At 35.8% G+C, this 26,420-nt stretch overlaps 1 protein-coding gene across 1 annotated transcript; it reads left to right on the top strand.

Annotated features, from left to right (window-relative positions):
• Nucleotides 1-8,467: 8,467 nt before the first annotated feature.
• ANXA1 (annexin A1) lies at nt 8,468-26,287 on the top strand. Its single transcript, XM_065878357.1, has 13 exons — nt 8,468-8,637; nt 15,290-15,366; nt 15,461-15,569; nt 16,081-16,175; nt 17,020-17,133; nt 17,549-17,639; nt 19,227-19,306; nt 19,498-19,554; nt 21,123-21,216; nt 22,083-22,178; nt 23,311-23,369; nt 24,776-24,898; nt 25,942-26,287. Exons 2-13 carry the CDS (start codon nt 15,301-15,303, stop codon nt 25,996-25,998), a joined length of 1,041 nt encoding a protein of 346 aa, XP_065734429.1. The 5' UTR covers nt 8,468-8,637; nt 15,290-15,300; the 3' UTR covers nt 25,999-26,287.
• The last annotated feature ends 133 nt before the right edge of the window (nt 26,288-26,420 follow it).

Consider the following 26,420-nt stretch of genomic DNA (forward strand, 5'->3'; position numbering starts at 1 on the left):
GTGGAACAAAAACCACATTCACAGAAAGATAGACAAGATGAAAAGGCAGAGGTCTATGTACCAGATGAAGGGACAAGATAAAACCGCAGAAAAATGACTAACTGAAGTGGAGATGGGCAACCTTCCAGAAAAAGAATTCAGAATAATGATACTGAAGATGATCCAGGACGTCGGAAAAAGAATGGAGGCAAAGATCAAGAAGATGCAAGAAATGTTTAGCAAAGACCTAGAAGAATTAAAGAACAAACAAACAGACATGAACAATTCAATAACTGAAATGAAAACTACAGTAGAATGAATCAATAGCAGAATAACTGAGGCAGAAGAACGGATAAGTGACCTGGAAGACAGAACGGTGGAATTCACTGCTGCGGGACAGGTTAAAGAAAGAAGAATGAAAAGAAATGAAGACAGCATAAGAGACCTCTGGGACAACATTAAATGCAACAACATTTGCATTATAGAGGTCCCAGAAGGAGAAGAGAGAGAGAAAGGACCCAAGAAAATATTGGAAGAGATTATAGTCAAAAAGTTCCCTAACATGTGAAAGGAAATAGCTACCCAAGTCCAGGAAGTGCAGTGAGTCCCATACAGGATAAATCCAAGGAGAAACAGGCTGAGACACATAGTAATCAAATTGGAAAAAATTAAAGACAAAGAAAAATTATTAAAAGCAGCAAGGGAAAAATGAAAAATAACATAAAAGGGAACTCTCATAAGGTTAACAGCAGATTTCTCAGCAGAAACTCTACAAGCCAGAAGGGAGTGGCATGATATAATTAAAGTGATGAAAGGGAAGAACCTACAACCAAGATTACTTGGCAAGGATCTCTGTTCAGATTCCATGGAGGAATCAAAACCTTTACAGACAAGCAGAAGCTAAGAGAATTCAGCACCACCAAACCAGCTCTACAACAAATGCTAAAGGAACTTTTCTAACTGGGAAACACAGTAGAAGAAAAGGACCTACAAAAACAAACCCAAAACAATTAAGAAAATAGTCATAGGAACATACATATAACTAATTACCTTAAACGTGAATGGATTAAATGCTGCAACCAAAAGATACAGACTTGCTGAATGGGTGCAAAAACAAGACCCATCTATATGCTGTCTACAAGAGACCCACTTCAGACCTAGGGACACATACAGACTGAAAGTGAGGGGTTGGAAAAAGATATCCCATGAAAATGGAAATCAAAAGAAAGCTGGAGTAGCTATACTCATATCAGATAAAATAGACTTTAAAATAAAGAATGTTACAAGAGACAAGGAAGGACACTACATAATGATCAAGGGATCAATCCAAGAAGTAGATATAACAATTATAAATATATATGCACCCAACATAGGACCACCTCAATACATAAGGCAACTGCTAACAGCTATAAAAGAGGAAATCGACAGTAATACAATAATAGTGGGGGACTTTAACACCTCATTTACATCAATGGACAGATCATCCAAAATGAAAATAAATAAGGAAACAGAAGCTTTAAATGACACAATAGACCAGATAGATTTAATTGATATTTATAGGACATTCCATCCAAAAACAGCAGATTACACTTTCTTCTCAAGTGTGCAAGGAACATTCTCCAGGATAGATCACATCTTGGGTCACAAATCAAGCCTCAGTAAATTTAAGAAAATTGAAATCATATCAAGCACCTTTTCTGACCACAACACTATGAGATTAGAAATGAGTTACACGGGAAAGAAAAGTAAAAAACACAAACACATGGAGGCTAAACAATACGTTACTAAATAACCAAGAGATCACTGAAGAAATCAAAGAGGAAATCAAAAAATACCTAGAGACAAATGACAATGAAAACATGATGATCCAAAACCTATGGGATGCAGCAAAAGCAGTTCTAAGAGAGAAGTTAATAACTATACAAGTCTACCTCAAGAAACAAGAAAAATCTCAAGTACACAATCTAACCTTACACCTAAAGCAATTAGAGAAAGAAGAACAAACAAAACCCAAACTTAGCAGAAGGAAAGAAATCATAAAGATCAGAGCAGAAATAAATAAAATGGAAACAAAGAAAACAATAGCAAAGGTTAATAAAACTAAAAGGTGGTTCTTTGAGAAGATAAACAAAATGGATAAACCATTAGCCAGACTCATCAAGAAAAAGAGGGATAGGACTCAAATCAATAAAATTAGAAATGAAAAAGGAGAAGTTACCACAGACATCGCAGAAATAGAAAGCGTCCTAAGAGACTACTACAAGTAACTCTATGCCAATAAAATGGACAACCTGGAAGAAATGGACCAATTCTTAGAAAGGTATAACCTTCCAAGACTGAACCAGGAAGAAACAGAAATTATGAACAGACCAATCACAGGTAATGAAATTGAAACTGAAATTGATAATCTTCCAACAAACAAAAGTCCAGGACCAGATGGCTTCACAGGTGAATTCTATCAAACATTTAGAGAAGAGCTAACACCCATCCTTCTCAAACTCTTCCAAAAATTGCAGAGGAAGGAACACTCCCAAACTCATTCTATGAGGCCACCATCACCCTGATACCAAAACCACACAAAGATACTACAAAAAAAAGAAAATTACAGACCAATATCACTGATGAATATAGATGCAAAATTCCTCAACAAAATACTGGCAAACAGAATCCAACAACACATTAAAAGGATCATAGACCATGATTAAGTGGGATTTATCCCAGGGATGCAAGGGTTCTTCAATATACACAAATCAATCAATGTGATACACCATATTAACAAATTGAAGAATAAAAACCATATGATCATCTCAATAGATGCAGAAAAAGCTTTTGACAAAATTCAACACCGATTTATGATAAAAACTCTCCAGAAAGTGGGCATAGAGGGAACCTACCTCAACATAATAAAGGCCATATATGACAAACCCACAGCAAACATCATTCTCAATGGTGAAAAACTGAAAGCATTTCCTCTAAGATCAGGAACGAGACAAGGATGTCCACTCTCACCAGTTATTATTCAACATAGTTTTGGAAGTCCTAGCCATGGCAATCAGACAAGAAAAAGAAATAAAAGGAATACAAATTGGAAAAGAAGAAGTAAAACTGTCACTGTTTGCAGATGACATGATACTATATCTAGAGAATCCTAAAAATGCCACCAGAAAACTACTATAGCTAATCAATGAGTTTGGTAAAGTTGCAGGATACAAAATTAATGCACAGAAATCTCTGGCATTCCTATACACTCATGATGAAAAATTTGAAAGAGAAATTATGGAAACACTCCCATTTACCATTGCAACAAAAAGAATAAAATACATAGGAATAAACCTACCTAGGGAGACAAAAGACCTGTATGCAGAAAACTATAAGACACTGATGAAAGAAATTAAAGATGATACCAACAGATGGAGAGATAGCCCATGTTCTTGGGTTGGAAGAATCAATATTGTGAAAATGACTATACTACCCAAAGCAATCTACAGATTCAATGCAATCCCTATCAAATTACCAATGGCATTTTTTACGGAACTAGAACAAATCATTTTAAAATTTGTATGGAGACAAAAAGACCCTGAATAGCCAAAGCAGTCTTGAGGTAAAAAGACGGAGCTGGAGGAATCAGATTCCCTGACTTCAGACTATACTACATAGGTACAGTAATCAAGACAATACGGTACTGGCACAGAAACAGAAACATAGATCAATGGAACAAGATAGAAAGCCCAGAAATAAACCCACACATCTGTGGTCAACTAATCTATGACAAAGGAGGCAAAGGTATACAATGGAGAAAAGACAGTCTCTTCAATAAGTGGTGCTGGGAAAACTGAACAGCTACATGTAAAAGAATGAAATTAGAACACTCCCTAACACCATACACAAAAATAAACTCAAAATGGATTCAAGATCGAAATGTAAGACAGGACACTATAAAACTTAGAGGAAAACATAAGAAGAACACTCTTTGACATAAATCACAGCAAGATATTTTTTGATCCACCTCCTAGAGTAATGGAAATAAAAAGGAAAATAAACAAATGGGACCTAATGAAACTTAAAAGCTTTTGCACAGCAAAGGAAACCATAAACAAGACGAAAAGACAACCCTCAGAATGGGGGAAAACATTTGCAAACGAATCAACGGACAAAGGAATAATCTCCAAAAAATATAAACAGCTCATGTAGCTCAATATTAAAAAAACAACCCAATTGAAAAATGGGCAGAAGACCTAAATAGACATTTCTCCAAAGAAGATACACAAATGGCCAAGAAGCACATGAAAAGCTGCTCAACATCACTAATTATTAGAGAAATGGAAATCAAAACTACAATGGGGTATCACCTCACACCAGTTAGAATGGGCATCATCACAAAATCTACAAACAACAAATGCTGGAGAGGGTGTGGAGAAAAGGGAACCCTCTTGCACTGTTGGTGGGAATGTAAACTGATACAGCCACTATGGAGAACAGTATGGAGGTTCCTTAAAAAACTAAAACTAGAATTACCATATGATCCAGCAATCCCACTACTGGGCATATACCCAGAGAAAACCACAATTCAAAAAGACACATGCGGGCTTCCCTGGTGATGCAGTGGTTGAGAGTCCGCCTGCCGATGCAGGGGACACGGGTTCGTGCCCTTGTCTGGGAAGATCCCACATGCCATGGAGCAGCTGGGCCCATGAGCCATGGCCGCTGAGCCTGCACGTCTGGAGCCTGTGCTCTGCATTGGCAGAGGCCACAACAGTGAGAGGCCCGTGTACCAAAAAGAAAAAAAAAAAAAGACACATGCACCTCAGTGGTCATTGCAGCACTATTTACAATAGCCAGGTCATGGAAGCAACCTAAATGCCCATCGAAAGACGAATAGATAAAGAAGATTTGGTACATATATACAGTGGAATATTACTCAGTCATAAAAATGAACGAAATTGAGTCATTTGTTGAGACGTGGATGGATCTAGAGACTGTTATACAGAGTGAAGTAAGTCAGAAAGAGAAAAACAAATATCGTATATTAACGCATGTAGTGGAACCTAGAAAAATGGTACAGATGAACCGGTTTGTAGGGCAGAAGTTGAGACACAGATGCAGAGAACAGACGCGTGGACCCAAGGCGGTAAAACCGCAGCGGGGTGGGGATGGTGGTGTGCTGAATTGGGTGATTGGTATTGACATGTATACACTGATGCGTATAAAATTGATGAGTAATAAGAACCTGCATTATAATAAAACAAACAAACAAACAAACAAAACAACTAATACTAAACTTTCTTTGGGTTTTTTGTATGGTAATATGTTAATATAAATGTTTCACACCTTACATGAAATTTCTAAAAATCTTATATGTTCTGGCATAATGTTATAAGTCATAATTCTAGTTATTACTTTAAAATGTATATCTCAGAAATAACTAAATTTCCTTGTCAATTGCATTATTATGAACTTTCATCAAATCTTTAACCGTGGTCATTTTTAAGTCTTTTGTCATTTACAGACAGTTCTGGGTGTACTGTGATGCTTTTGCAAAAATGTTCCTATAAAAGGGTTTCATCTTCAAGGAATTCATGGAAAAGACTCTGACAAGTACATGTTTCTGGTAACTGACTATACTGCTGAACTGAATGAATAAGCATTTTCAGAGCTCTAATGGAAAATTGATGAATTCATAAAAGTGCTAACAAAAGATCAAGATAAAAAAATTAATTACATGGGACTGAGTGAACTGATGAGGATGATTATAATTTTTGTGACTTTCTGTTTGAATAAAAAAAAAGACAGGTAATAACAAGTGTTAGTGAGGATGTGGAGAAATTGGGGGAAGATGTTCTAAAATTGTGGTGATGGCTGCATAGCTCTTTAAACCATTGAATTGCACTTAAAATCAGTGAATTATATGTCATGTGAATTATATCTGTACAAAGCTGTTTAAGAAAACCCTCAAAACCCTCCCCTCCTGAAATAAAAACTGTCCTACATAGTCATCTTCCAGAAAGTGACAAAAGCTTTACTGTTGAGGATGGACTTGACTGAACATCATACCTGCAGACCACAGTTTTCTTAGTTTGTCTTTTGGCTTTTTTGACTATGACAGATGCAGTGTCTCTGAAGTGACCTTAAGTGTTTGCATATGCCTGTCTGTATTCCTGGTGTATTAGGTGGGTAATTTTTGTGTATGGAGAGTCAAATGTTCCCCTTAGGGTGCTGTAAGGGTCAGAATCTCACATGCAGGTTATTTAACATGTTGCTGGAAATGGTAGCCCCCTTAAATCCAACTTGCATCCTGATCACTTTTAGTGTATGTTCTAGAACTCAGCATGAAGTAGTTTCAAGGGCACAGAGCCCAATTGTTTAGGATCTTATTTTAAAAATATGAATTGTTTCTATTTATGCTATATACTGCTTTGCTTTTTACCTTGTCCTAATTATGTGGTCAATGATTCTGTTCATCTCTTTATTGTATTATAATAGCTCTTAAAACATTGAATCCATTTAGTTGAGAGAAAAAAATGAAGATAAAGGAAAGAAGGATAGAATACAGGAAGAAAATAATGAGGGAAAATATTTGTAATTTTATTAAAGAGACAAGTAGATATCCACTTACGGGTTTAGCAAAAAGAAATTAAAGTAGATTAATAGAAGCTAAATTTGATAAACAGTGTTTCACTGTTGTACTCTCAGCCCCTGCTTACCAACAGGTTCTCTTCCAAGGGTTTCTTCTTAAGCTATTTGGAACGTGAAAGGCTTTTTCCTATTAAGAGCTGGAGCTGACGTCCAGACCACAAAAGCCCATTTAATCTGTGTGTATCAGAAATACAAGACGATGGGTTGTATAGATGCTAATGAAATATCTAACTGATCCATTTAACACATTTGTGTTGAACACCCACTCTGTGCCTGATTATGGTGATAGGTGCTTTTCTGTGTTTGATGCTTTGAGGGGTCCATCTCTTTCCACTATAGTTGGATGCGGCTAATTAATTACTGCTTTCATCTAATAAATATTTATCGAGCAGCTGCTGTGGGCCAGACACTTCTCTGGCTTGGCTCTGAGGATGCAGACAGAGGGACTCTGCTCCCACTTTTAAGGAGCTGCCTGTCTAGAGGGGGCACATACAAGTAAACGGAGAGTTTTAAATGGCTTTGGTAAGTGCTCCCACAGGGGTAAGCACCGACAGAAGGGCGAGGGAGAATAAGGGAGAGGGGGGCTTCCCTGGTGGCGCAGTGGTTGAGAGTCCACCTGCCGATGTCGGGGACACGGGTTCGTGCCCCGGTCCACGAAGATCCCACATGCCGCGGAGCGGCTGGGCCCGTGAGCCCTGGCCGCTGAGCCTGCGCGTCCGGAGCCTGTGCTCCGCAACGGGAAAGGCCCCAACAGTGAGAGGCCCGCGTACCGCAAAAAAAAACCCAAAAACAAACAAACAAAAAAAATCCTCTAGAATATCAAGTAGCTATTTGTATTAAAGTTTATATAGAACATTCTATAAAATATTAATGTACATAAGCCTTCCTCTAATGCCAATATTTTCTGTGAATGTCATAATGATCATACTTCTAGGGTTAACTTTGTTTGAAATTTTGAGACAACCTGGAGCTTTATTTCTTTTATATTTCTTATTTATATCAACAAGATGTCTGCAAGCACAAAACATCTTTTATTTTGAAGGCAAGAAAAATGCTGGTGAAATAGAAGATTATCCAGTACTGCATAACATTAAAATTTACAAATATATACTGTATTTTTAAAAATAAACGTATTTATTTTTGGCTGTGTTGGATCTTCTTTGCTGCTTGCAGGCTTTTCTCTAGTTGCGGTGAGCGAGGCTTCTCATTGCGGTGGCTTCTCTTGTTGCGGAGCACGGGCTCTAGGGCTTGTGGGCTCAGTAGTTGTGGCTCGTGGGCTCTAGGGTGCAGGCTCAGTAGTTGTGGCACAGGAGCTTAGTTGCTCCGTGGCATGTGGGATCTTCCCGGACCAGGGCTTGAACCCGCGTCCCTGCATTGGCAGGATGATTCTTAACCACTCTACCACTAGGGAAGTCCCTATTATTTCTTAATTTCTTAATTATTATTTCTTATTGTCATAAGAATTCTAGTAAGTAGGCAGCCTAGAAGATATTATCCCTATTTCACAAAAGTTGAAACAAATTCAGGGAAGTTAAATATGTCCCCAAGATCACATAGTAATTAGTGATGAAGCTGGGACTTAACCAAAGGGGGTTTTATTTTGTTTTAAAGTTCATGATTTTTCATCTCACAATTCATTTGACTAAAAAAGTATGCCAATCATTGGTATCAGGATTGAGGCGGATAGTACTGCATACTTGAAAATCTCTTGTGTTCTACTCCCCTGTAAAAAAAGCAGTGCAAACTGAAGAGGGAAAAAAATCTGTACTTCTTTTTTTTTTCTTTTGTGCTGTCAGCTCTGAGTTGGTTTAGTGAGTAATTTTGCAAGGCTCGCTTCACTTTGTTTTGAGCAAGACTGAACCCAGTATTTCAAACAAAAGGCAGCCCGTTACTAACTTCTGGTTGCTAGGTGTGGTCTTCTTTCAAATTCTATAAAATCAGAAGCCCAAGGTTCCACTTCCAGCGTGAGCCGTTCAGAGAAGAATCTCTCTTTAGGTCTTTGGACGGAGGCAAAAAAAAAAAAAGGTAAGTCTTGGTTTTACATTTAGGTAGTTTTGGCTGTTTTGAAAACTTTTCCCATTACAGTGTTTAATGTTACTTCTGTGTAATTTATGGCTAGCTGCACTTACACCTTTGATAAATCTTTATGTAAAATTACACTGGCTATTTATATTTTAGGAATCAGAAATTGTAAATTAGTTTTATTTTTACTTAGTTAAGAAATACAATTTTAAAAGCAAGGAAACTTTGCTTAATACTGGCTTATTGTACTGTTGGTGAGTTACCATGGAAAAGAAGGAAAGAATGTGTTTTTTCCTACAAGTTATGAGTCTCCAAGAGCTGTGTATGCTTTACATGGAAATCACGAAGGATGGTGGTGTCTGTGGGGAGCCAGGCCAGAAGAACCCAGACATAGGTTTCAGGGATCTATCTCAAAATAGCAGAACTTAAATAATTTATTTTTTCTTTTGTAAAACAAAACAAAGCAAAACAAAAAAAATAGATTCAGACCTCATAGTGGCAATTATGGCTTTTGTAATTAACATTTTGAAATTAATGTTATGTTCACTCATGCGGTGTAAGTAAATTAAAGGATCCACTTATTAATCATTTCATTTAGAGAGGTTGTGGCCACATTCTTTCTCCTGTAGTCTCTGTGTTTTAGACAGGCTTTTCAAGTGCTGATTTGAAAACCTAAGGGGAAAGGAAGTACTTCCTCCTGGGTGGTGTCAGATAAGTTATCTCTTGCGAATGCCTGTACGGCCCTCTAAAAATATTCCACTTAGTAGCATCTTGATTGCTGAATGAGCTAATGGCCATAAAACTCCTTAGAAAAGCAAAAAGCATATCTAAAGTAGAGTTTTTACTGGTGTTGGATATATGTGCAAAAGTGAGAGATTTTGAATCCTAACCATATATTTGGCTATTGTTTATTACAAATGTTCCTTCAAGAATTTTTTCTTAGCTCATTCCAAATATTAAGTTAAATGACGTAACATATGATTTTTAGTGCTAGTTAATCAAAAAAGGTGTGCTTTTTCTTGCCTTGTTTGTGTCTAAAATTATGTATGGACCTTGAAAAAGTAATATTCTCCCCTGCTTGCAGGAATGTATTTTGGTAGGCACATTGCAAAACGATTCAAATGTGGTCATATGCTGGTTTCATAATTTCCAAATGGCCTCTTCTCCAGAAGTTATGTTAACCACCCTGTAGCCCCAGGCTCAACCACATCTGGCAGATATCTGACATTTGATGGATGTTGACAAAACTGTTAATAATAATATTATTAAGAAACCAGCTAGAGTTTCATGGTTATTAAATACTTTTTCAGTCAAATGGTCTGCAAAGATTGGTTTCTATTTATGTTAGCTTGCTGAGCTGGTTTTTAATCCTCTCTAGACCCATTAATTGATGACATATTTAAAGCCATGGTTGTATTATTTTTCAGTGATAAACCAAAAGCCGTTTTTTCAGTAAATTATTTCCTCTTTCCTTAAAATGGGAGAGATTTTTATCTGAAAGATCAGAACAGATACAATTTATATAATACCTTCATTCATTATGCTAATTTTCTCCACCTTCATCTGCTTGAGGTGAAATTTAAGACTGGCACTTCAGAGCTATAATGAATCTTAGCTACTGTGTATTTCAACACTCTTATTTTTATAAATGGAGGCCCTCTCCCCCACTGCCGAGAAGTTAAATGTTTTCTTGAGGGCAAACAGCCAGCTAAAGAGAGTCAAAGTAGGGCTCAGAGCTCCTCAATTCTTATTTTTACATCCTATAGTTGTGGATAGAAAATATTTGTTAAATTAGTATAGATATTTTTCCTGAATAATTAGCACTGATACAATATTTGTTCATTCAATAATGTTTATTAGCATACTAAGTACAAAGCATTCTGCCAGGGATTAGAGGTTCATAATGAATGGTAGGTTATCACTGCCCTCATGGAATGCTGCTATAAATATAGATAAGCAAATAGAAAGTGATAACGCAGAACAATAGGGACAAGTGTAGGAGTAAAGGCAGGATGCTTCGGGAGCACACAGAAGGTCGGTCACTCACCTCAGTGCTGGACCAAGGAAGGCCTCTTGGAGGATATCATGAGGTGTAGGCTGAGTCCTCACCAAGAAGCATCATTTAGGCAAAGGGAATTGGACATGGAGGATGAAACAGCATTCCAGGCAAAGGGAACACCTTACTCAAAAGTCTAGAAGCAAAACATTCATGAGACTACCTTTCATAAAGTGGCTCTTCGTAAGTCATGCCTTTGTACAGACTAATTGCGTTTTCTCAAACGAGTAGGTGTGGGAAAGACTTGTGAAATATATATTCGAGGGAAAAAACTATTCACAGGCCAAAGTATTGAAGAATAAACTCCCTTGGGCCGGGGTGAAACCTGCCACAGTCTCCATGGGTTAACTGTGAATGAATTTGATTCTTAAGTGTAAGCTATTAAAAATAACATTGATCTTGTCATCATCTTTTTGGTCACTAGTTTAAAAGCATATACAATATTTTGGAATCAGAAGGCATGGATTTATGTATGCCTTGATGCTTACCACTAGTATCTAGAAAACTGCCACAAGAAATTACACTTTGTTTACCCAGGTAGAAAATGGGAATAATGATGCTGTCCTCTGCAAGGATCAAATTTCTGCTGCTGTCTTTGCAGAACTCTGATCTTTCCCACTTGTCTCGAGGAAGGCATGATAGACCACAAAACTCAGTTTCCTCTGTCAGAAATTCTGGAAGTAGCCTTTCATGAAGCTGACAGAGATAGAAATTGTGGTTTTTAAAGTTATTAAAAACTGTTCTTCTGTAATAATTTCAAACCTTCAGAAGAGTTGCAAGAATACTGCACAGAATCACCATATACTTATTACCCAGGTTCCCCAAGTGTTAACCTTTCACCACATTTGCTTTCTCATTAATTCTTCCTTCTCCCCCTTCCACCCTCTATATAGTTTTTCTTTTCTGTATCATTTGAAAGAACACTGCAGATACGATGTCCCCATGTCTCTAGATACTTCAACCATAGTGCAGTTTAAAAAAATCAGGAAATTATCTTTCATACAATAAGCCATAGTTTTCTCAAACTGTCCAGTTGGTACAATTGCTAATGTACCATTTCTGGAATACCTTTCTCTTACATTTAGTAAGCATGGCTCCCTCTCTGTCTAGCATCTTTTTATGCATATTTACCTTCTTTAATTTATTGCTGAATGAGAGGAAGAGAGCTCTTTTATGACACATACAAAAAAATGTTAATCCCTAAAAAGTTACACATTTTTTCATAGATAAATGAGATTGGTAGGCAGTGCATGTTCACAGATGATTAATTAGAAGAATTCTGGAATATTATTAATTTCCATATAGGTCAGCCTATGTATAAATGGTCAATTTCATCTTCAAATTCGATGATGTTAAAGACTGAGGTAAACTTGGTTTCAGAGCTCATTGGTAGCCAGATTAAATATATATTGAGCCAAGGAAAATTAATAAAATAAGCTCTTAAGTACCTCGTACATGTTCTAAACATTGCAACTTAAAAGAAAGATGGAAAAAATAAAAACTGTTGTGAACTCAGAGGGTTATTAAATTCTTTTTTTACTGTACAGTTCTACTTCATAGACTAGATCATTCTCTGAATAGTAAAAATATATGACAAATATTTGTATAGCATGTGGCAATCTATAAAACATGTTTGCATGTTTGTGATTTATTTATAGTTAAGAAATCTTACCTTCAAATTACTGAATGGGTTTAATCAAGTAGAAAATGCTGGTTTTCATACAGAGGTTAGGTATTGAACACACAGAATGGTTTAGCAATACAATCTGACCAAAATATTTTTGCTGTGGTATTTGTAAGGTGTGTTGCAACTATTCAAGCTTCTGTTAAAACGTGTAGCTGCGTTTGAGCACTTAACTAGCAGTACATGATCGAAACTACTTCCTTGAGCGTTTGTACATCCTGCCACAATCCTTGTGTCTTTAAGCTTTGCTGAGAGCTAGTGGATCTTGTTTGGCTGAATTGAGATTCCGTTTTCCTCTAATTGCTTTCCTGAGTAGGTTCTATTCAGGTTGCTTGACCATATTCCAGATCATACCTTCAGGCCATCCAAATGGTTTCAGACTAAAATCGAGGAACACAGAGGATATGTCACAAAGCTGTCTCCTCTATGGATACTCTTGTGTCAAACAAATTATTCAACCCCTTTGTTTTTGTTATTTTGTATCAAGTAATTAATAGAGCAATATAATTTTCTAGGCTTTCTCAAGTTTTTTTTTTTAAGAAACTGATGCATTATGTAAGCATTTTTAATTTTTTTTTTTTTGTGGTACGCGGGCCTCTCACCGCCGCGGCCTCTGCCGCCGCGGAGCACAGGCTCCAGACACGCAGGCTCAGCGGCCACGGCCCACGGGCCCAGCCGCTCCGCGGCACGCGGGATCCTCCCAGACCGGGGCATGAACCCGCGTCCCCTGCATCGGCAGGCGGACCCCAACCACTGCGCCACCAGGGAAGCCCTATGTAAGCATTTTTAAGTGAAAAAATTGTGAAGTAAAGTTTCCATAAAATTTATTTTGAAGTTGTGAGGCTCATTTTTTAAATTACTTTTGACAAGATCCTTAATCTCTTCTTTGATCTCTTTTGAAGTTTTTCTTTTCTAATTGAAAAGAGTGGAAATATTGGAACACATATTTCTATAATTGAGGGAAAAGTACTTTGCTAAGTGACCGATCATATCACTCATTTTGAGGATTCTACTTCATAAAGGGCATGGATGAGATGATAAAAATGGACATTTTAAATACCTGAAACCTTGCCAGAAATTGCAAGAGGTTTTGGAGATGCCAATTAAGCAAAAGGAAAATGACACTCTCTGTGCCAACAGCAGTTGCGCCAGATTATAGTATAATAGGAACTAAAACCTTGTGCAAAATTGTACACCATGACTTTACCTCAGGAAATAACTTTAAATTTATCAGTTGCTTGAGGGGAAGAGATTAAGTGAGTACACAATATATTGGTTCTTCTCACAGATGACACAACAGTAATTTGAACAATCCCCATGATAATTAAGTGGAGATAGTTTCTGCTTTGGATATTAATTCTCTCACGTATTTAATCTCATTACTTGCAACTACAGCCATTTTTCAGCAGGTGTGGACTGAAACACTTTGCCTGAACATGCCATTAAGGAATCAGGTTATGGGTTTTACTCCTCATGAGTCATTTAGCTTCATAGCAAGAATTTAAAACTGCTAAGATTATCCTTCCAACCTCCTTCAGATGTACTCATGATAGCTGTCTCCAGAGAAATAAACAAAAGGGTATGGAGAGATAGATCAGTGTAGACCTGGAGCTTGAGCTCCTAAAAAAAAAAATCCCTAGACAAAAAGGGTCATTGATGGCTTCTTTTGTAGATAACTCAGAGAATGCATTAATTTTTAACGTACTTCAGGTTTTAAAAATATACATGTTTTATTAAATAAAAATATTGCTGAACCACGACAGCAAGTCAGGCAATTTTCTTTAAGATAGAGTTTTCCAAAAGAGGGCATGCATGGTGCAATTTCACTCTAATGAATCCTGTTAGAGCAAGGCACCTGCTATAAAATAATCCTTTTCTGGGTTTTTTATGTTGGGTAAAAAAAACACATGTAGGACTAGTATTTAGACAGCTCAAATAGGAAGAAATGTGAATGTAGTGATTTCTCCAGGTACTGAAATAATTTTATACCACGGAATGGAAAAGAAAACTGAATTATTTCGGGGAGAAATATCACCTGACTATCTTTCTATAGAGTTTTGAGTCTGAATCCACTCCCGCAGATTAGTCATAGATTATTTTACCTTATAAATGTCAGTATTATGCTCCTTCTCTACCCATTACTTTTGTTCAAGTCCTCATTAATCCTACATAGATTCTCCCACAACTTACTAAATGGTCTCTAATCTTCCGTCTTGCACATCTCCTAGCCATTCTCTAGGATACAGGATGACCTTTCTGAAATATAACTTTCTCTTTAAAAAATCCATTAATGTTTATCCAAACCTTTGGAAATATATTTAAACTTTTAAATTTGGGCTTCTGTTAACTTTTCTTGCTCTAGTAAACTTCTTTCAACTTCCCGAATGTGACAAGTTTCTCTCTGTTTTGTTCTCTTTAACTTTTCCGCTAATCTCAACTATTCTCGAGAGAGGCTCCGGTCACCAAGAACTTCCTCTAAGAATTGTTCTTAGCTTTTGAATTTTCTTAGGGAGAGCACACACTGGCTTCAAGTTCTTTGAGCCAAGGGATATTACAATGTTTTTGCACCCTCAGTGCTTGGCATGCAGTGGGTGGTCTGTAAATTTAGAGCAGTGAAGTGAAACACCAGCTCCTCTCTTCAGCCTATATGCTTACTTATAGAAGTCATCTGATCCCCAAAGTGAGTTATGAATATGCTGAGGAAGAGCTACGTTTCTGAGGGTATGGGTTTCTGTTCAAGGGTAGTAGACTCTCTTTAAAAAAAACCCAAATCTAGCATTTTATGATGCTCCAAAGAATAATCCTGGAAAGTAAAGGCAAGGCTGCTCTATGTCTTGTGTATGTAAAGGGGTGGAGTGGTGTGTATATGTGGTGGGTTTGTGGTTTGTAAACGCATCGACCTGTTTTCTTTTCAGATCCTTCAAAAATGGCAATGGTAAATGAATTTCTCAAGCAGGCCTGGTTTATTGACAATGAAGAGCAGGAATACATTGTAAGTCAAGTGACAATAAAAGAACTTAGTTAAATATTAAAATAGAAACTAATGTAAGTGAATGGACAGTAATTTATTTCTCTCTCATCCACAGAAAACTGTGAAAGGATCCAAAGGTGGTCCTGGGTCATCAGTGAGCCCCTACCCTAGCTTTAATCCATCCTCAGATGTTGAGGCCTTGCATAAAGCAATCACAGCTAAAGGTAATTCTGTCTCCCCAAAACAGTCCCCTCCTAGACATTTCAGAATAGCTACTAAAAAACAGACCTGTGCAATTTAAAGAGTCTTTTGTTTTGAAGATAAAAAGATTTCCTTGTCAATGAAGATATATTTCCTTTCTCAGCACTTGGGAAATTTTGGTCAAATCGGTAGAATATCTACTTCTACAACAGATATGCTGTTGTCACAAAGCTCATTTCTAACAGGCTCAATGCTGAAGTCAACACCTCTGCTCACATTTAGGGTTTAAACAAACACTGCAACACTGAGGGCCAGGAACAATTTCTTCCTCCTCTCATTCAAATGAATGGAATGTCATCCCAAGTGCTTCCATTTGATATGCAGTATCGCATCCATATCCCAGTCTGGTAAAATTTGTACTTCTTAGTTTTGTTAAGAACTCCCTTTGAAGCATCTTGATAATGAACCATTTTATGTCGGTTGTTGATGATGAAGAAAATTGATTTTAGAAGTCTAGGGGCCCTTTATTTCCAGGTGTGGATGAAGCAACCATCATTGAAATTCTGACTAAGAGAAACAACGCCCAGCGTCAGCAGATCAAAGCAGCCTATCTCCAGGAAAAAGGAAAGGTATGTTGGAGCGGTTAATTGAGATAATCAATTTCAGTCATATTTATGTTTAAGTATAGATTTTGAAGCACAGTTGCCTAGTTCTGTCAGTCTCTAACCACTGTTTTTCCGTTACAACTAAGATTACTGTATTTATCCTCTTGGTTGCAATGTAATCAATTCTAGCAAATTTCCTGGTTTTATATATTGTTTTGTCATCTTGATTCTTTGCACATGTCATGTGGTGTTCTGTATTGGAGACAAGCCTTTAACTTGAACATAACAGACATCAAGATTACTATTGGCAATAAGAAATAGGTTCTGATTGAAATGTGTCTTCTGCTAAAACTTAAACTGAACTGTTTAATGTCTGAATGTAAAGTTTATACATATAATTCTATTTTAAAAGTAAGCTTTATATTTTTATACAAAAAATGGGCAATTTTTTTAAGGAGTACAGTTAGAAAACTATTTGATGTCTGATTATAGTGCTTATATTAACAGTGCAAATCCCAATGGTTGGAAAAGGTATTAATACATTATTTTTAAAGTATTCTTACTACTGTTTCTGTTAATACACAACCCCTATCTTTTGAGCTTTGTGATTTCTTACCTGTATAAAGGATTGAGAACCCTGTCCTTTAAAAAATTATCAATGAATTCAGTAAATTTCATTCTAATCACTCTAGATCTAAAAGACTAAGATATTAAATATCAAGTACCCTTTTCTATGTAAAGGGAAGGAGCTCTAAAAAATGGTTGGGTTTAGGACTCAATAAGACTATCTAAAGATCAGGTAACACCACATTACTGTTATCACCCTGCATGTTATTTACTAGAAGGTTATAACATCTCCTTGTTATAGCCCCTGGATGAAGCTCTGAAGAAAGCCCTCACAGGTAACCTTGAGACAGTTGCTTTGGCTCTGTTGAAAACTCCAGCCCAGTTTGATGCTGATGAGCTCCGTGCTGCCATGCGGGTAAATCATCTAATTTAAGCAAAACTCCTTTCCTCAAGAGAATGTCTAATCCACTGATGCCTCTTACTGTATTCTCAACAACTAGTATAGGGCCATCAATCAGTGGTTATAAAATGAATAAATAAATAAATGTTGGTGTTAACAACTATGTTATTTCCACTATCTTCATGATGTTATTGTATATCATAGATCTCTCTTTTTACGTATTTGCCCAAAATATTTGCTTTAAACCCATTTTGTTTTTAGAGCACTATAATAGATAGACCTTATTGTAATTATTAAATATTGTGGATATTTACTAAACACTGTGAGAAATTTACTAAATGTCAGATTTGAACAAATTTGGGGATACAAAAACTAGTTGATATTCTTGAATGAAGACTTTTCTACATTTTATTCTTCTTTTTCAATTCAGGGCGCTGGAACTGATGAAGACACTCTGAATGAAATTTTGGCATCAAGAACTAACAGAGAAATCAAAGAAATTAACAGAGTCTATAAAGAAGGTAAGTTTTAATGTCCAAGAACCCAAGTGCCTTAGTCGGAAAGGAAATCTGATATACTTCAAAAAAAAATTGAGTGTGGATGTTAATTATGGGGACTTTGGAAACTACATATTGACATATTTCTTCATTGTTTACCACATGTCTACCACACGCACATACTGTTACTAGACACATTAGAGCTGCTGGGGTTCAGATAAGGGACACAATTGTCTCAGCCCTCATCAAGTTTGCACTTTAATAAAAAATGTCCCTTTGGGACAAATGGCCACATATTATTGTAGTGGAAAACTCAGTTCAAAGAACTGAATTTAAAGAATTTCCTAAAAACATTTCTTATCTTTCTGAGGTTTATTTCATAAAAATGTCCCGTTGTCTTCCATTTTGAAAAGATAACAACAAAACACCCCAAACATTTGTCCTTGAAAAAGTACAGAGCTTGGTGCTTATAATTCTCTGATGGAAACTAACTTTACCATTATGAGCATAAATGACTCACTTACTTTCAACGTCCAGATAGATCCATGGGGATGAAAGACCAGCAGTGGCTCATGTTATCTATTCAGTGAAACATCTCATTTCAGTGGTATGCGCTACACTATAAAGGGTATCTGCAAGTGGGTCCTGGGCAGTGCTGGGCGTTTACTATTTTCCTTTTCTAGTTTCCTAAGTCCCCAGCTTTTTTGTTTTCCCAGCTTAATATGTAGCACCACGGAGGATATTTCTGCTTGATTTTAATACCAAACATAGAGAATACAATAGCCCTTGTGTATTATTTTCACAGCAATCTAATAAAGGAACCAGAATAAGGAAGCTTTTAACCTCATTTTCTGCAATTCATATCTCATTATCAGTATTTATCTTAACTCCATTTATCAGTGAAAACCATCAAGAGGGGCATTATTATTAGTTTTTTTCTTTGATAAAACATAGTTTACAAAGGTAAATATCCATACATTATTCCCAATGTATAGTTCAATGACAGCTTATTAAATTGTTCTGTCTTCTAGTGAATTACAAATTCAGTTAATTTTTTGCCAATACGGCATAATTTTGCAAGTTAAGTATGGGTGTTTAACAAAGAAAAGTTTTACATCTATATCTAAGGTAGACGGGTATACATACACATATACATGCATAACTAAAATATATTACGTATAAGATATTTATCATTTTTTAAGTAAATAAATACTCTGTGTTCAAGCAAGTTCCTCTGGTTTATTCTTTTAAATAACTGTTCTATTCATCTCATTGCTTAAATTCTGGTATGTTTTATTTCCGAATTGGTTATTTAATAATGTACACTTATGCAATTTATTCTCGTTAGCAAAAGCTTTAGGGCTATAGCTTTTCATAGTATTATCCAAATTGTTTTAGTTGCCTTATAGGCAATAAATTTGATGATCAAAAATTTTGCTTGCTCTGATTCCTCAATTTTTATTTAAAAATGATAATATTTGAAATGTGTCCCATAAGTCATTGAACACTTGGCATTGCAAATTGTGAGCCAATATAGAGATGTCAGGTATTATTATTATCACCATTACTTATCACTAGTTTAATACAAAATATACTTTTCTTATTTCTCAGAACTGAAGAGAGATCTGGCTAAAGACATCACCTCAGACACATCTGGAGATTATCGGAAGGCTTTGCTTTCTCTTGCTAAGGTATAACTCAGATAGTTCAGGAAATGCCTCTTCTTTTATGAAAAGTAAAATCTTAGATTTCGTCTCTCTAGAAATGAGCGATTCATTCCTTTTCCCGCAAAGAATATTACTCATCTGATTTTAAGGGAATTAAGTAAATCATGTGATTACATGCTAGAAAACCACTTACAAAAGAATGGGATATTTTTCAGGGTGAACGATGTGAGGATCTTGCCATGGATGATGACTTGGCTGATACGGATGCCAGGGTAAGCAAGTACACACAAATACTCCTAGAATCCACTTTCCTTCTTCAAATAGGTCCTACCTGAGGTGAGGTACCACTTGAGGGCCTCCACATGAAAGCAAATCTGAAATCCTCCAAAAGGACAATAGTACCTAATGTCCATTCCCTGAATGATGCCTACCTTCCTGCATTCAAGCGGTCAAAGAGAGGAAATGTGGTCTTTATGTTTTCAGTAGATTGCACTATTCATGAAGCTGGAGAGGAATGAGAGAGAACAAGGAGAATTTGATTTGTTATTCCCAAGAATTGTTTTGTTGAGAAAACAGAATTTTTATTTTACCAGGTATAAGAAAGTAAAGTGGAAAGAATAAGCACATCTAATATTCTTTTAACAGTGAACATTGGTTTAGAGGTGTAAGTTTATATTGTAAAAGTATTATTGTAATGACATTAAAATTATAAAAATTATAACATTTATATGCTTTCAAGCATATTGTTATATATAGTTTCAGCGAGGTTGCTTTTTATTTATACATCAATCCATTGGCAACATTAGAAAAAACTGTGTTATTTTAGGGCCTGGAATTTTTGTTAAAAAAAAAAAAAGACAGCTATTATTTACATATGCCTTCCTCATGGGATAGTATTCTCTACAAATTCATCACAGTGAATTAGTAAGAATGGAAACTTATTTGATCACCTCCACTCACTGTACCAGTACATTATCCTGCACATAATAAGCATTTATTAACTTTTGTTGAATGAATGCATATATATCAGATGTTTGCTTGGAAAGTCCAGGATAACTTCTTATGCCCGTTGGAAATTTGACCATTTTAATAGAAATTGTGCAGTCATACCAAAGAACCAAAGTTAGCATTTGAATAGTTGCCCATAGTAAGAAATTACTCTTACTTGCTTGTGATATTTCTGAATTTGCTTTCCATTTTAAGGCTATCAGGGCTCTTAGATGTATATTTATGGCAGCTACATGGATTAGTGTGACCCAGGAAGAGGATGGTAATTAACATTTCAAAGTTAATAGAGCATGTTTGTGACAATAAGGCAGGGATTATCTTTTTCATTTGCAAAAGAGGAAAATCTGTAGTTTAATAAGGTGAAACTATTTATCTAAGATTGCAGAGCTATTAAGTGGCACAGTCAGAATTTGAGTACAGAAATTCTAACATCAAAATTCAAGATCTAGGTAATGGTTGAATTATTGACTTACCAGTACCATTTGCTGAAAACTACTTTGAACAATTAAAAGTAAAATTAAAAATTAGACAGTCCCTTGGAGTTGCCTTGATACAGAGTGCAATCTTAAAGCAATTTTATTTAACAAACATTTATTCTGCAAACATATATTCAGTCTCTAGGGTTCGCAAGGCACCTTGAGAGATACTGTGGAAAATACTTGACAAAATAGGGTTCCCATCTTTAAGGAACTTAAAATCTTAGCATTGCCTACTCTGATTGTATTGGACACAAAGCAGCTGCTGCCTCCAAAATCTTTGAAGAGATCTAACATTCTTGTGCAGATAGCAAGTTAACAGATAGTCAAGTGTTTACTTTTGTGTTTCTTGACAGGCCTTATATGAAGCAGGAGAAAAAAGAAAAGGGACAGATGTTAATGTGTTCACCACCATTCTTACCACCAGAAGCCCTTCCCATCTTCGCAGAGGTAAGAATAAAACAAATGTTTCCTGCAATTGTTTATAGAAGATGCAGGGGGTTTTTAGGACAAATAAGAGAAAGAAAAGAGAGAAATCTTAATCATTGTCACTCTGATACCAAATGGATGCAGTGTTCCTGACCCCTTCTTGCTATTTGTGCATTTGTCCAGCTTTGTACCACCACCATTTTGTAGTATTTGAAACACATTTTATGACTTTGGCATGTAGAACATTAGTTGGTTATTTTTACTATTTCCTTTCCCTAAAATATTTGGAATAGGTCTGACAACATATACACATACAACAGAACAAATGAAAGTACAATGAAGAAAAACAAAAAAAACTCATAGTTGAGTGAAGAAAAGAGTATCTAGATGCTGCAGAAACAAAAACCAAAAAAAGAGTTCTTGCCTTTGATCACAGGATTTACCTCTTGACTTCTGGAAGTCAAGGCAAAGGGAAGGTCATAACAATTACCTAAAGTTTATTATTTTTATAACAGCACTCTGATTTCTAATGTTAAAATTAAGAGAAATCTACTACACAGATCTTTATATAAGGAAAGATCCATTTGTTATGGCACTTGTCTCTGATGTAGTATTATGGATGTCAATCACATGCCACTTCTAATAAATGTCAACATTTGCAAAAATTTCCCCCAAATATACAGAAGCACCAAAATAGTCATGGAATTTACATTCCTCAGAGAAGATGAAGTATCCAAAATATGCTCCGTTGAATAATTAGCTTTAAAATGTGTTATTTGAAGTTCAGTCCTCCTAAGGAATACTTTGACTCAGTTGCCCTGATTTTGCTCAAGTTTGCTAAAGAATAGGATGTTTTGTACATTTCTTAGTTTAAATTTAATATTCAGTGTTTCAGAAGTACTCCAAGTACAGTAAGCATGACATGAACAAAGTTCTGGACCTGGAGTTGAAAGGTGACATCGAGAAATGCCTCACAGTTATTGGTATGTAGTCCTGGAGGGGGAAGAGTTTTCTAACTTGAAATTGCATTGTCAATGCTGTCCCATAATTTACAAAATAAAATATAACAAAACAAAACAAAAACTCAGATGTAATTTATATTTCAAATAGAGGCAACATGTAAGATAACGGCAATAAATATTTAGCTAATGTTACACAATGGCCTTGTTAGTAGTAACAGATATTATTTCCTTTTTTAGAAAGATGGGCAGGTGGACAGTACTTACTGAGCACCTTACTTATACTACCATGCAATACACCAGGCTGGGCATGGTGCAAAGGAAATTCAAAATGGTCATTAAGAGCATAGGATTTGGAATTAAATAAATGCAGATCCACATTCTGGTCTGTCACTTGCTAACTGAGTAATCTTGGGCAAGTCCAAAGGATTTGATTCAGTAAGTCCCTGGTGGCTTCTGAAAAGGTCTTCAGAAGAAAAGGATTTTAAAGGTTTCCCATTTTATTCAGATGACCAGTCAAGGTTTGGAAACCTGCATTTTAAAGCAGTGCTTCTCAAACATTAATGTGCGTATGAATCCCTTGGGAAGATTGTTAAAATGCAGATTCCAATTCAGTAGGTCTGGGGTGGGGCCTGGATTCTGCGTTTCTAACAAGCTCTTAGTTGATGCCAATTCTTTTGGTCCATAGACCACACTTTGAGTATCAAGGTAGAGAATCATACCAACTGACACATCTGTTAGTATTTTATAATATTTGGCAGCTGCCTTATATTTTAAGACTGTCTTGTTCCACTTAAAATTTTTTTCTTATTACAACATGCGGAACCATTTCTTCCATGCCAGCATGACCTTTAACACCTACTAGCTTCCCTGTTTCCATGAAGAGTATACTCAGGATAGCATGAAATACTGAAGTTGCTAATGGGTAGATTTAAGATAATAGGAAAAAAGTGATGTTGTCAGAGGACAGAATATTCAAAGTCACCATCTAGAGAATAGCTTCTTATAAGCCAAATATCCCATATTGGTAGGAGGGGTAAGGAACAGGGATGGAGAATAGAATCTTACTTGCAAAACTCTGTATTCTTGTTTCTGTCACATGCATCTTTCTTTTTTTGGTGGTAAATATGTCAACTAAAATATACCTCTCTTGCAGTGAAGTGTGCCACAAGCAAATCAATGTTCTTTGCTGAGAAGCTTCATCAGGCCATGAAGGTAACTTTCAACATATGTGATTTGCTTAGGGAAAAAAATTATGGTGTGTGGAAAGAAGAACAGAAAACCTCATATTGTTTGAAAATTACACTTATTTTGAGATCTTTCCATTAAAAAGAATTACTTTTCCATCCAATGCAAGAGGTAATATACTTCCTTATTAGAATAAAATTCTCTGTTAGATTTGTTATGTTCTTTTATAGGTAAGATAGTAAGGTGAGCTTGAATGTAATTTGTAGATTACTCATGATTTAAATAAAACTTCAGTTGGCAGAGGAAGGGTGATATACTTCCTCATTTAATGTATGATTTTAGTAACCTACTTCTGCTAAGGTTGTAAGTTGCACAATCTCCCCCTTTCTAAGCTTCATTTATCTTTTTTATTATTCTGTCTTCCATGCCATTGCTTTATATGTCATTCTAAGATTTTTAAATTTTGTTCTAAGATCACTGAAGTGGAAGGTGTTATTAAGATGTATTTGAGATACCTTAACCACTTCACTTTATCATTTAGCATGCATCTTATTATATAGGATGTCACCTCCATGCTTGTATTGTGACAAGTTATGAAATTGTCTTTTTTTTTCCTTTGCCACTCCAAAATAAGGAAGTCTTCAGAGAGCGATCTAACTATTCAATTAATAAGAAGGAGTCCCTATGAAATGATAGGCATTGTGCTACTAGGTATCAGTAGTAGGCAGTACAGTCCCTGACCCCATGCCTGCTGTTAGCTAGTGAGGTAATTAGATGGGTAACAATGAAAACCTAGTATTGTAAAAGAGCAGAAGAGGGGCCTGTGCCCCAGACTTTGGAAATCAATGTAGCCTTGCTGTCAGCTAAACTAAGACCTGATATTTGAAAAGGAAATAGCCAGAGGAGAGCAGAAGTGGACGAGATGAAGGGATAAAGCAAGACTGGTCCAGGAGGAGGAGATATCGTGTCTCTTTCAGGATAGTAAACATAATTAGAGTGATGGTGCCTGGTGGAAGAAGTTGTAGAATTAGGCAGGGCATGGTAAGCCCAGATAAAATGATTGGATTTCATCCTAAAAGCAGCAGAAGGCCATTGAAGGGTTTTAAATAGATGAATGGGAAGATCAGATTTATAATTTAGAAAGTTTACTTCATTTGTAATTATTGAATAGTTTAGACAGAGGAAAGACTGGGTGGTAGAAGACCAATTAGGAGGTTATGAAAGCTCATATATATGCTGCAGATATCACAGTTTGGTTTGTGTCATTTTATTACCACTTGTGTAAAGTGTGTGTGTGTATTTTAATGTGGTGATAGTTTCTCCATAGAAACTATATAGGTGAGCAAAAGAGCTTCACATTCAAACCCATATCCTCCCTTATTAAGAGTATGCTCTGAACATGAGGGACACTTACCATCATTTGTTTTGGACAGGGTATTGGAACTCGTCATAAGACACTGATCAGGATTATGGTTTCCCGTTCTGAAATCGACATGAATGACATCAAAGCATGCTATCAGAAGTTGTATGGCATCTCTCTCTGCCAAGCCATCCTGGTATGTTGTGATTTTCATAATGCTAACCCCAATAATAACCCCATAATGCTAACAATACTTTTGCAGCTTCTTCAAAGAGAAAGGCTGACTTATTGTATCTGTAAATTTCATATGTAAGATTAATTTGTTATATTAAGATACAGGGACTTCCCTGGCGGTCCAGTGGTTAAGACTCAGCACGTCTACTGCAAGGGGTGCGGGTTCGATCCCTGGTCAGGGAACTAAGATCCTGCATGCCATGTGGTACAGCCAAAATATAAAAATTTTTTAAAAAGATACATAATTTAAAGTAAACTGAACTATCACTGGTAAAATCTACTAGTGAGTTCTATAATGAAAGACTCTGCAAATTTTTCAATAGTCATGGAAACAGTTTCCCATACATACATTTAGCAATCAAAATATTTTAGTAGAGAGATATTATGATTTATATAATGATTTATGATCAATGAATACTGATCAGAGGATTTGAAACATTTTATTCTAACTTTTTCCTTAATTTTGTCATATGTGAAATATATAAAATACATGTTCAAGTTAAGAAGTAAAAAAAGACAGGTCAAGGGGTTTTGAACTTAATGAAAGATAAGTGACTGTTTAAATTCAATTTGGCATTTATATTGGATAACTAAAATCTACCAAGAAAAAGTGAGAATATCATGGGCTTATAACTTTCACTCTGGTTGAGCAAGCCAGAGGTGATACGAAATTATATTGTGTTATACTTAATTCTGTGTGGTATTTCATTTTTGGAAAATAATGGCTCTAATATATAACATGATCAATTCAGAGAAGTTTGCAATCTGAATTTTGAAAGCTATTGCTTTTCATATAATAATTAAAATATCAGTTATCTGCTATATGAATTATATTATTTAATTAAATAAGTGATATTCTTATCCAAGATCCTAGAAAATAGATGTACTGTGATGTATGTTCTACAACTGTTAAGTCTAATACAGTAATTATTCTACAATTTAAAAATACCTTCTATTGATTATGGTTTCAGGTAGCATTAAGCATACTTTATTTTTTATCAACAGGATGAAACCAAGGGAGATTATGAAAAAATCCTGGTGTCTCTCTGTACAGGAGACTAAACATTCCTTTGATGATCTCAAGCTTTTTGATCAGAAGACTTATTAACCATATCTTTCCATTCCATATCATAGATTTAAATAGGAAAGTTTCTTCAACAGGAATATGGTCTAGTAACTCCTTCCTAAAAAGTATAGCCTATAAATCATTTTTTATTTCAACTCTATATAATAGAGATAAGTTTTTTAAAAATATATTTACTCCAAACTATAAAACCCCATAAAGAGGTTGTTCTAGTAACATTGCTTGAGAAAGATGTTTATGTCACAGAAATTAAAATGGTTTAACAGGACAATTGGTGTGTCATTGGTTCTTCTATTCTGATTTTCTTTTGCGTGTAATGCAGTTGTTTAATTTGATATCAAGGGACAGGAGCCTGAATTCTAAATTATAATCCTCTAATGAAATAGATTTTACATATTAA

Source organism: Phocoena phocoena, chromosome 6, assembly GCF_963924675.1.
Source record: "Phocoena phocoena chromosome 6, mPhoPho1.1, whole genome shotgun sequence".
NCBI lineage: Eukaryota > Metazoa > Chordata > Mammalia > Artiodactyla > Phocoenidae > Phocoena > Phocoena phocoena.

Excerpts from the sequence above, each read along its gene's own strand:
- ANXA1 (XM_065878357.1), top strand. The coding sequence starts at position 15,301 with ATGGCAATGGTAAATGAATTTCTCAAGCAGGCCTGGTTTATTGACAAT. Across the intron at positions 17,134-17,548 it reads AGCTCCGTGCTGCCATGCGG|GGCGCTGGAACTGATGAAGA; the intron begins GTAAATCATCTA and ends TTTTCAATTCAG. Across the intron at positions 24,899-25,941 it reads CTCTCTGCCAAGCCATCCTG|GATGAAACCAAGGGAGATTA; the intron begins GTATGTTGTGAT and ends TTTTATCAACAG.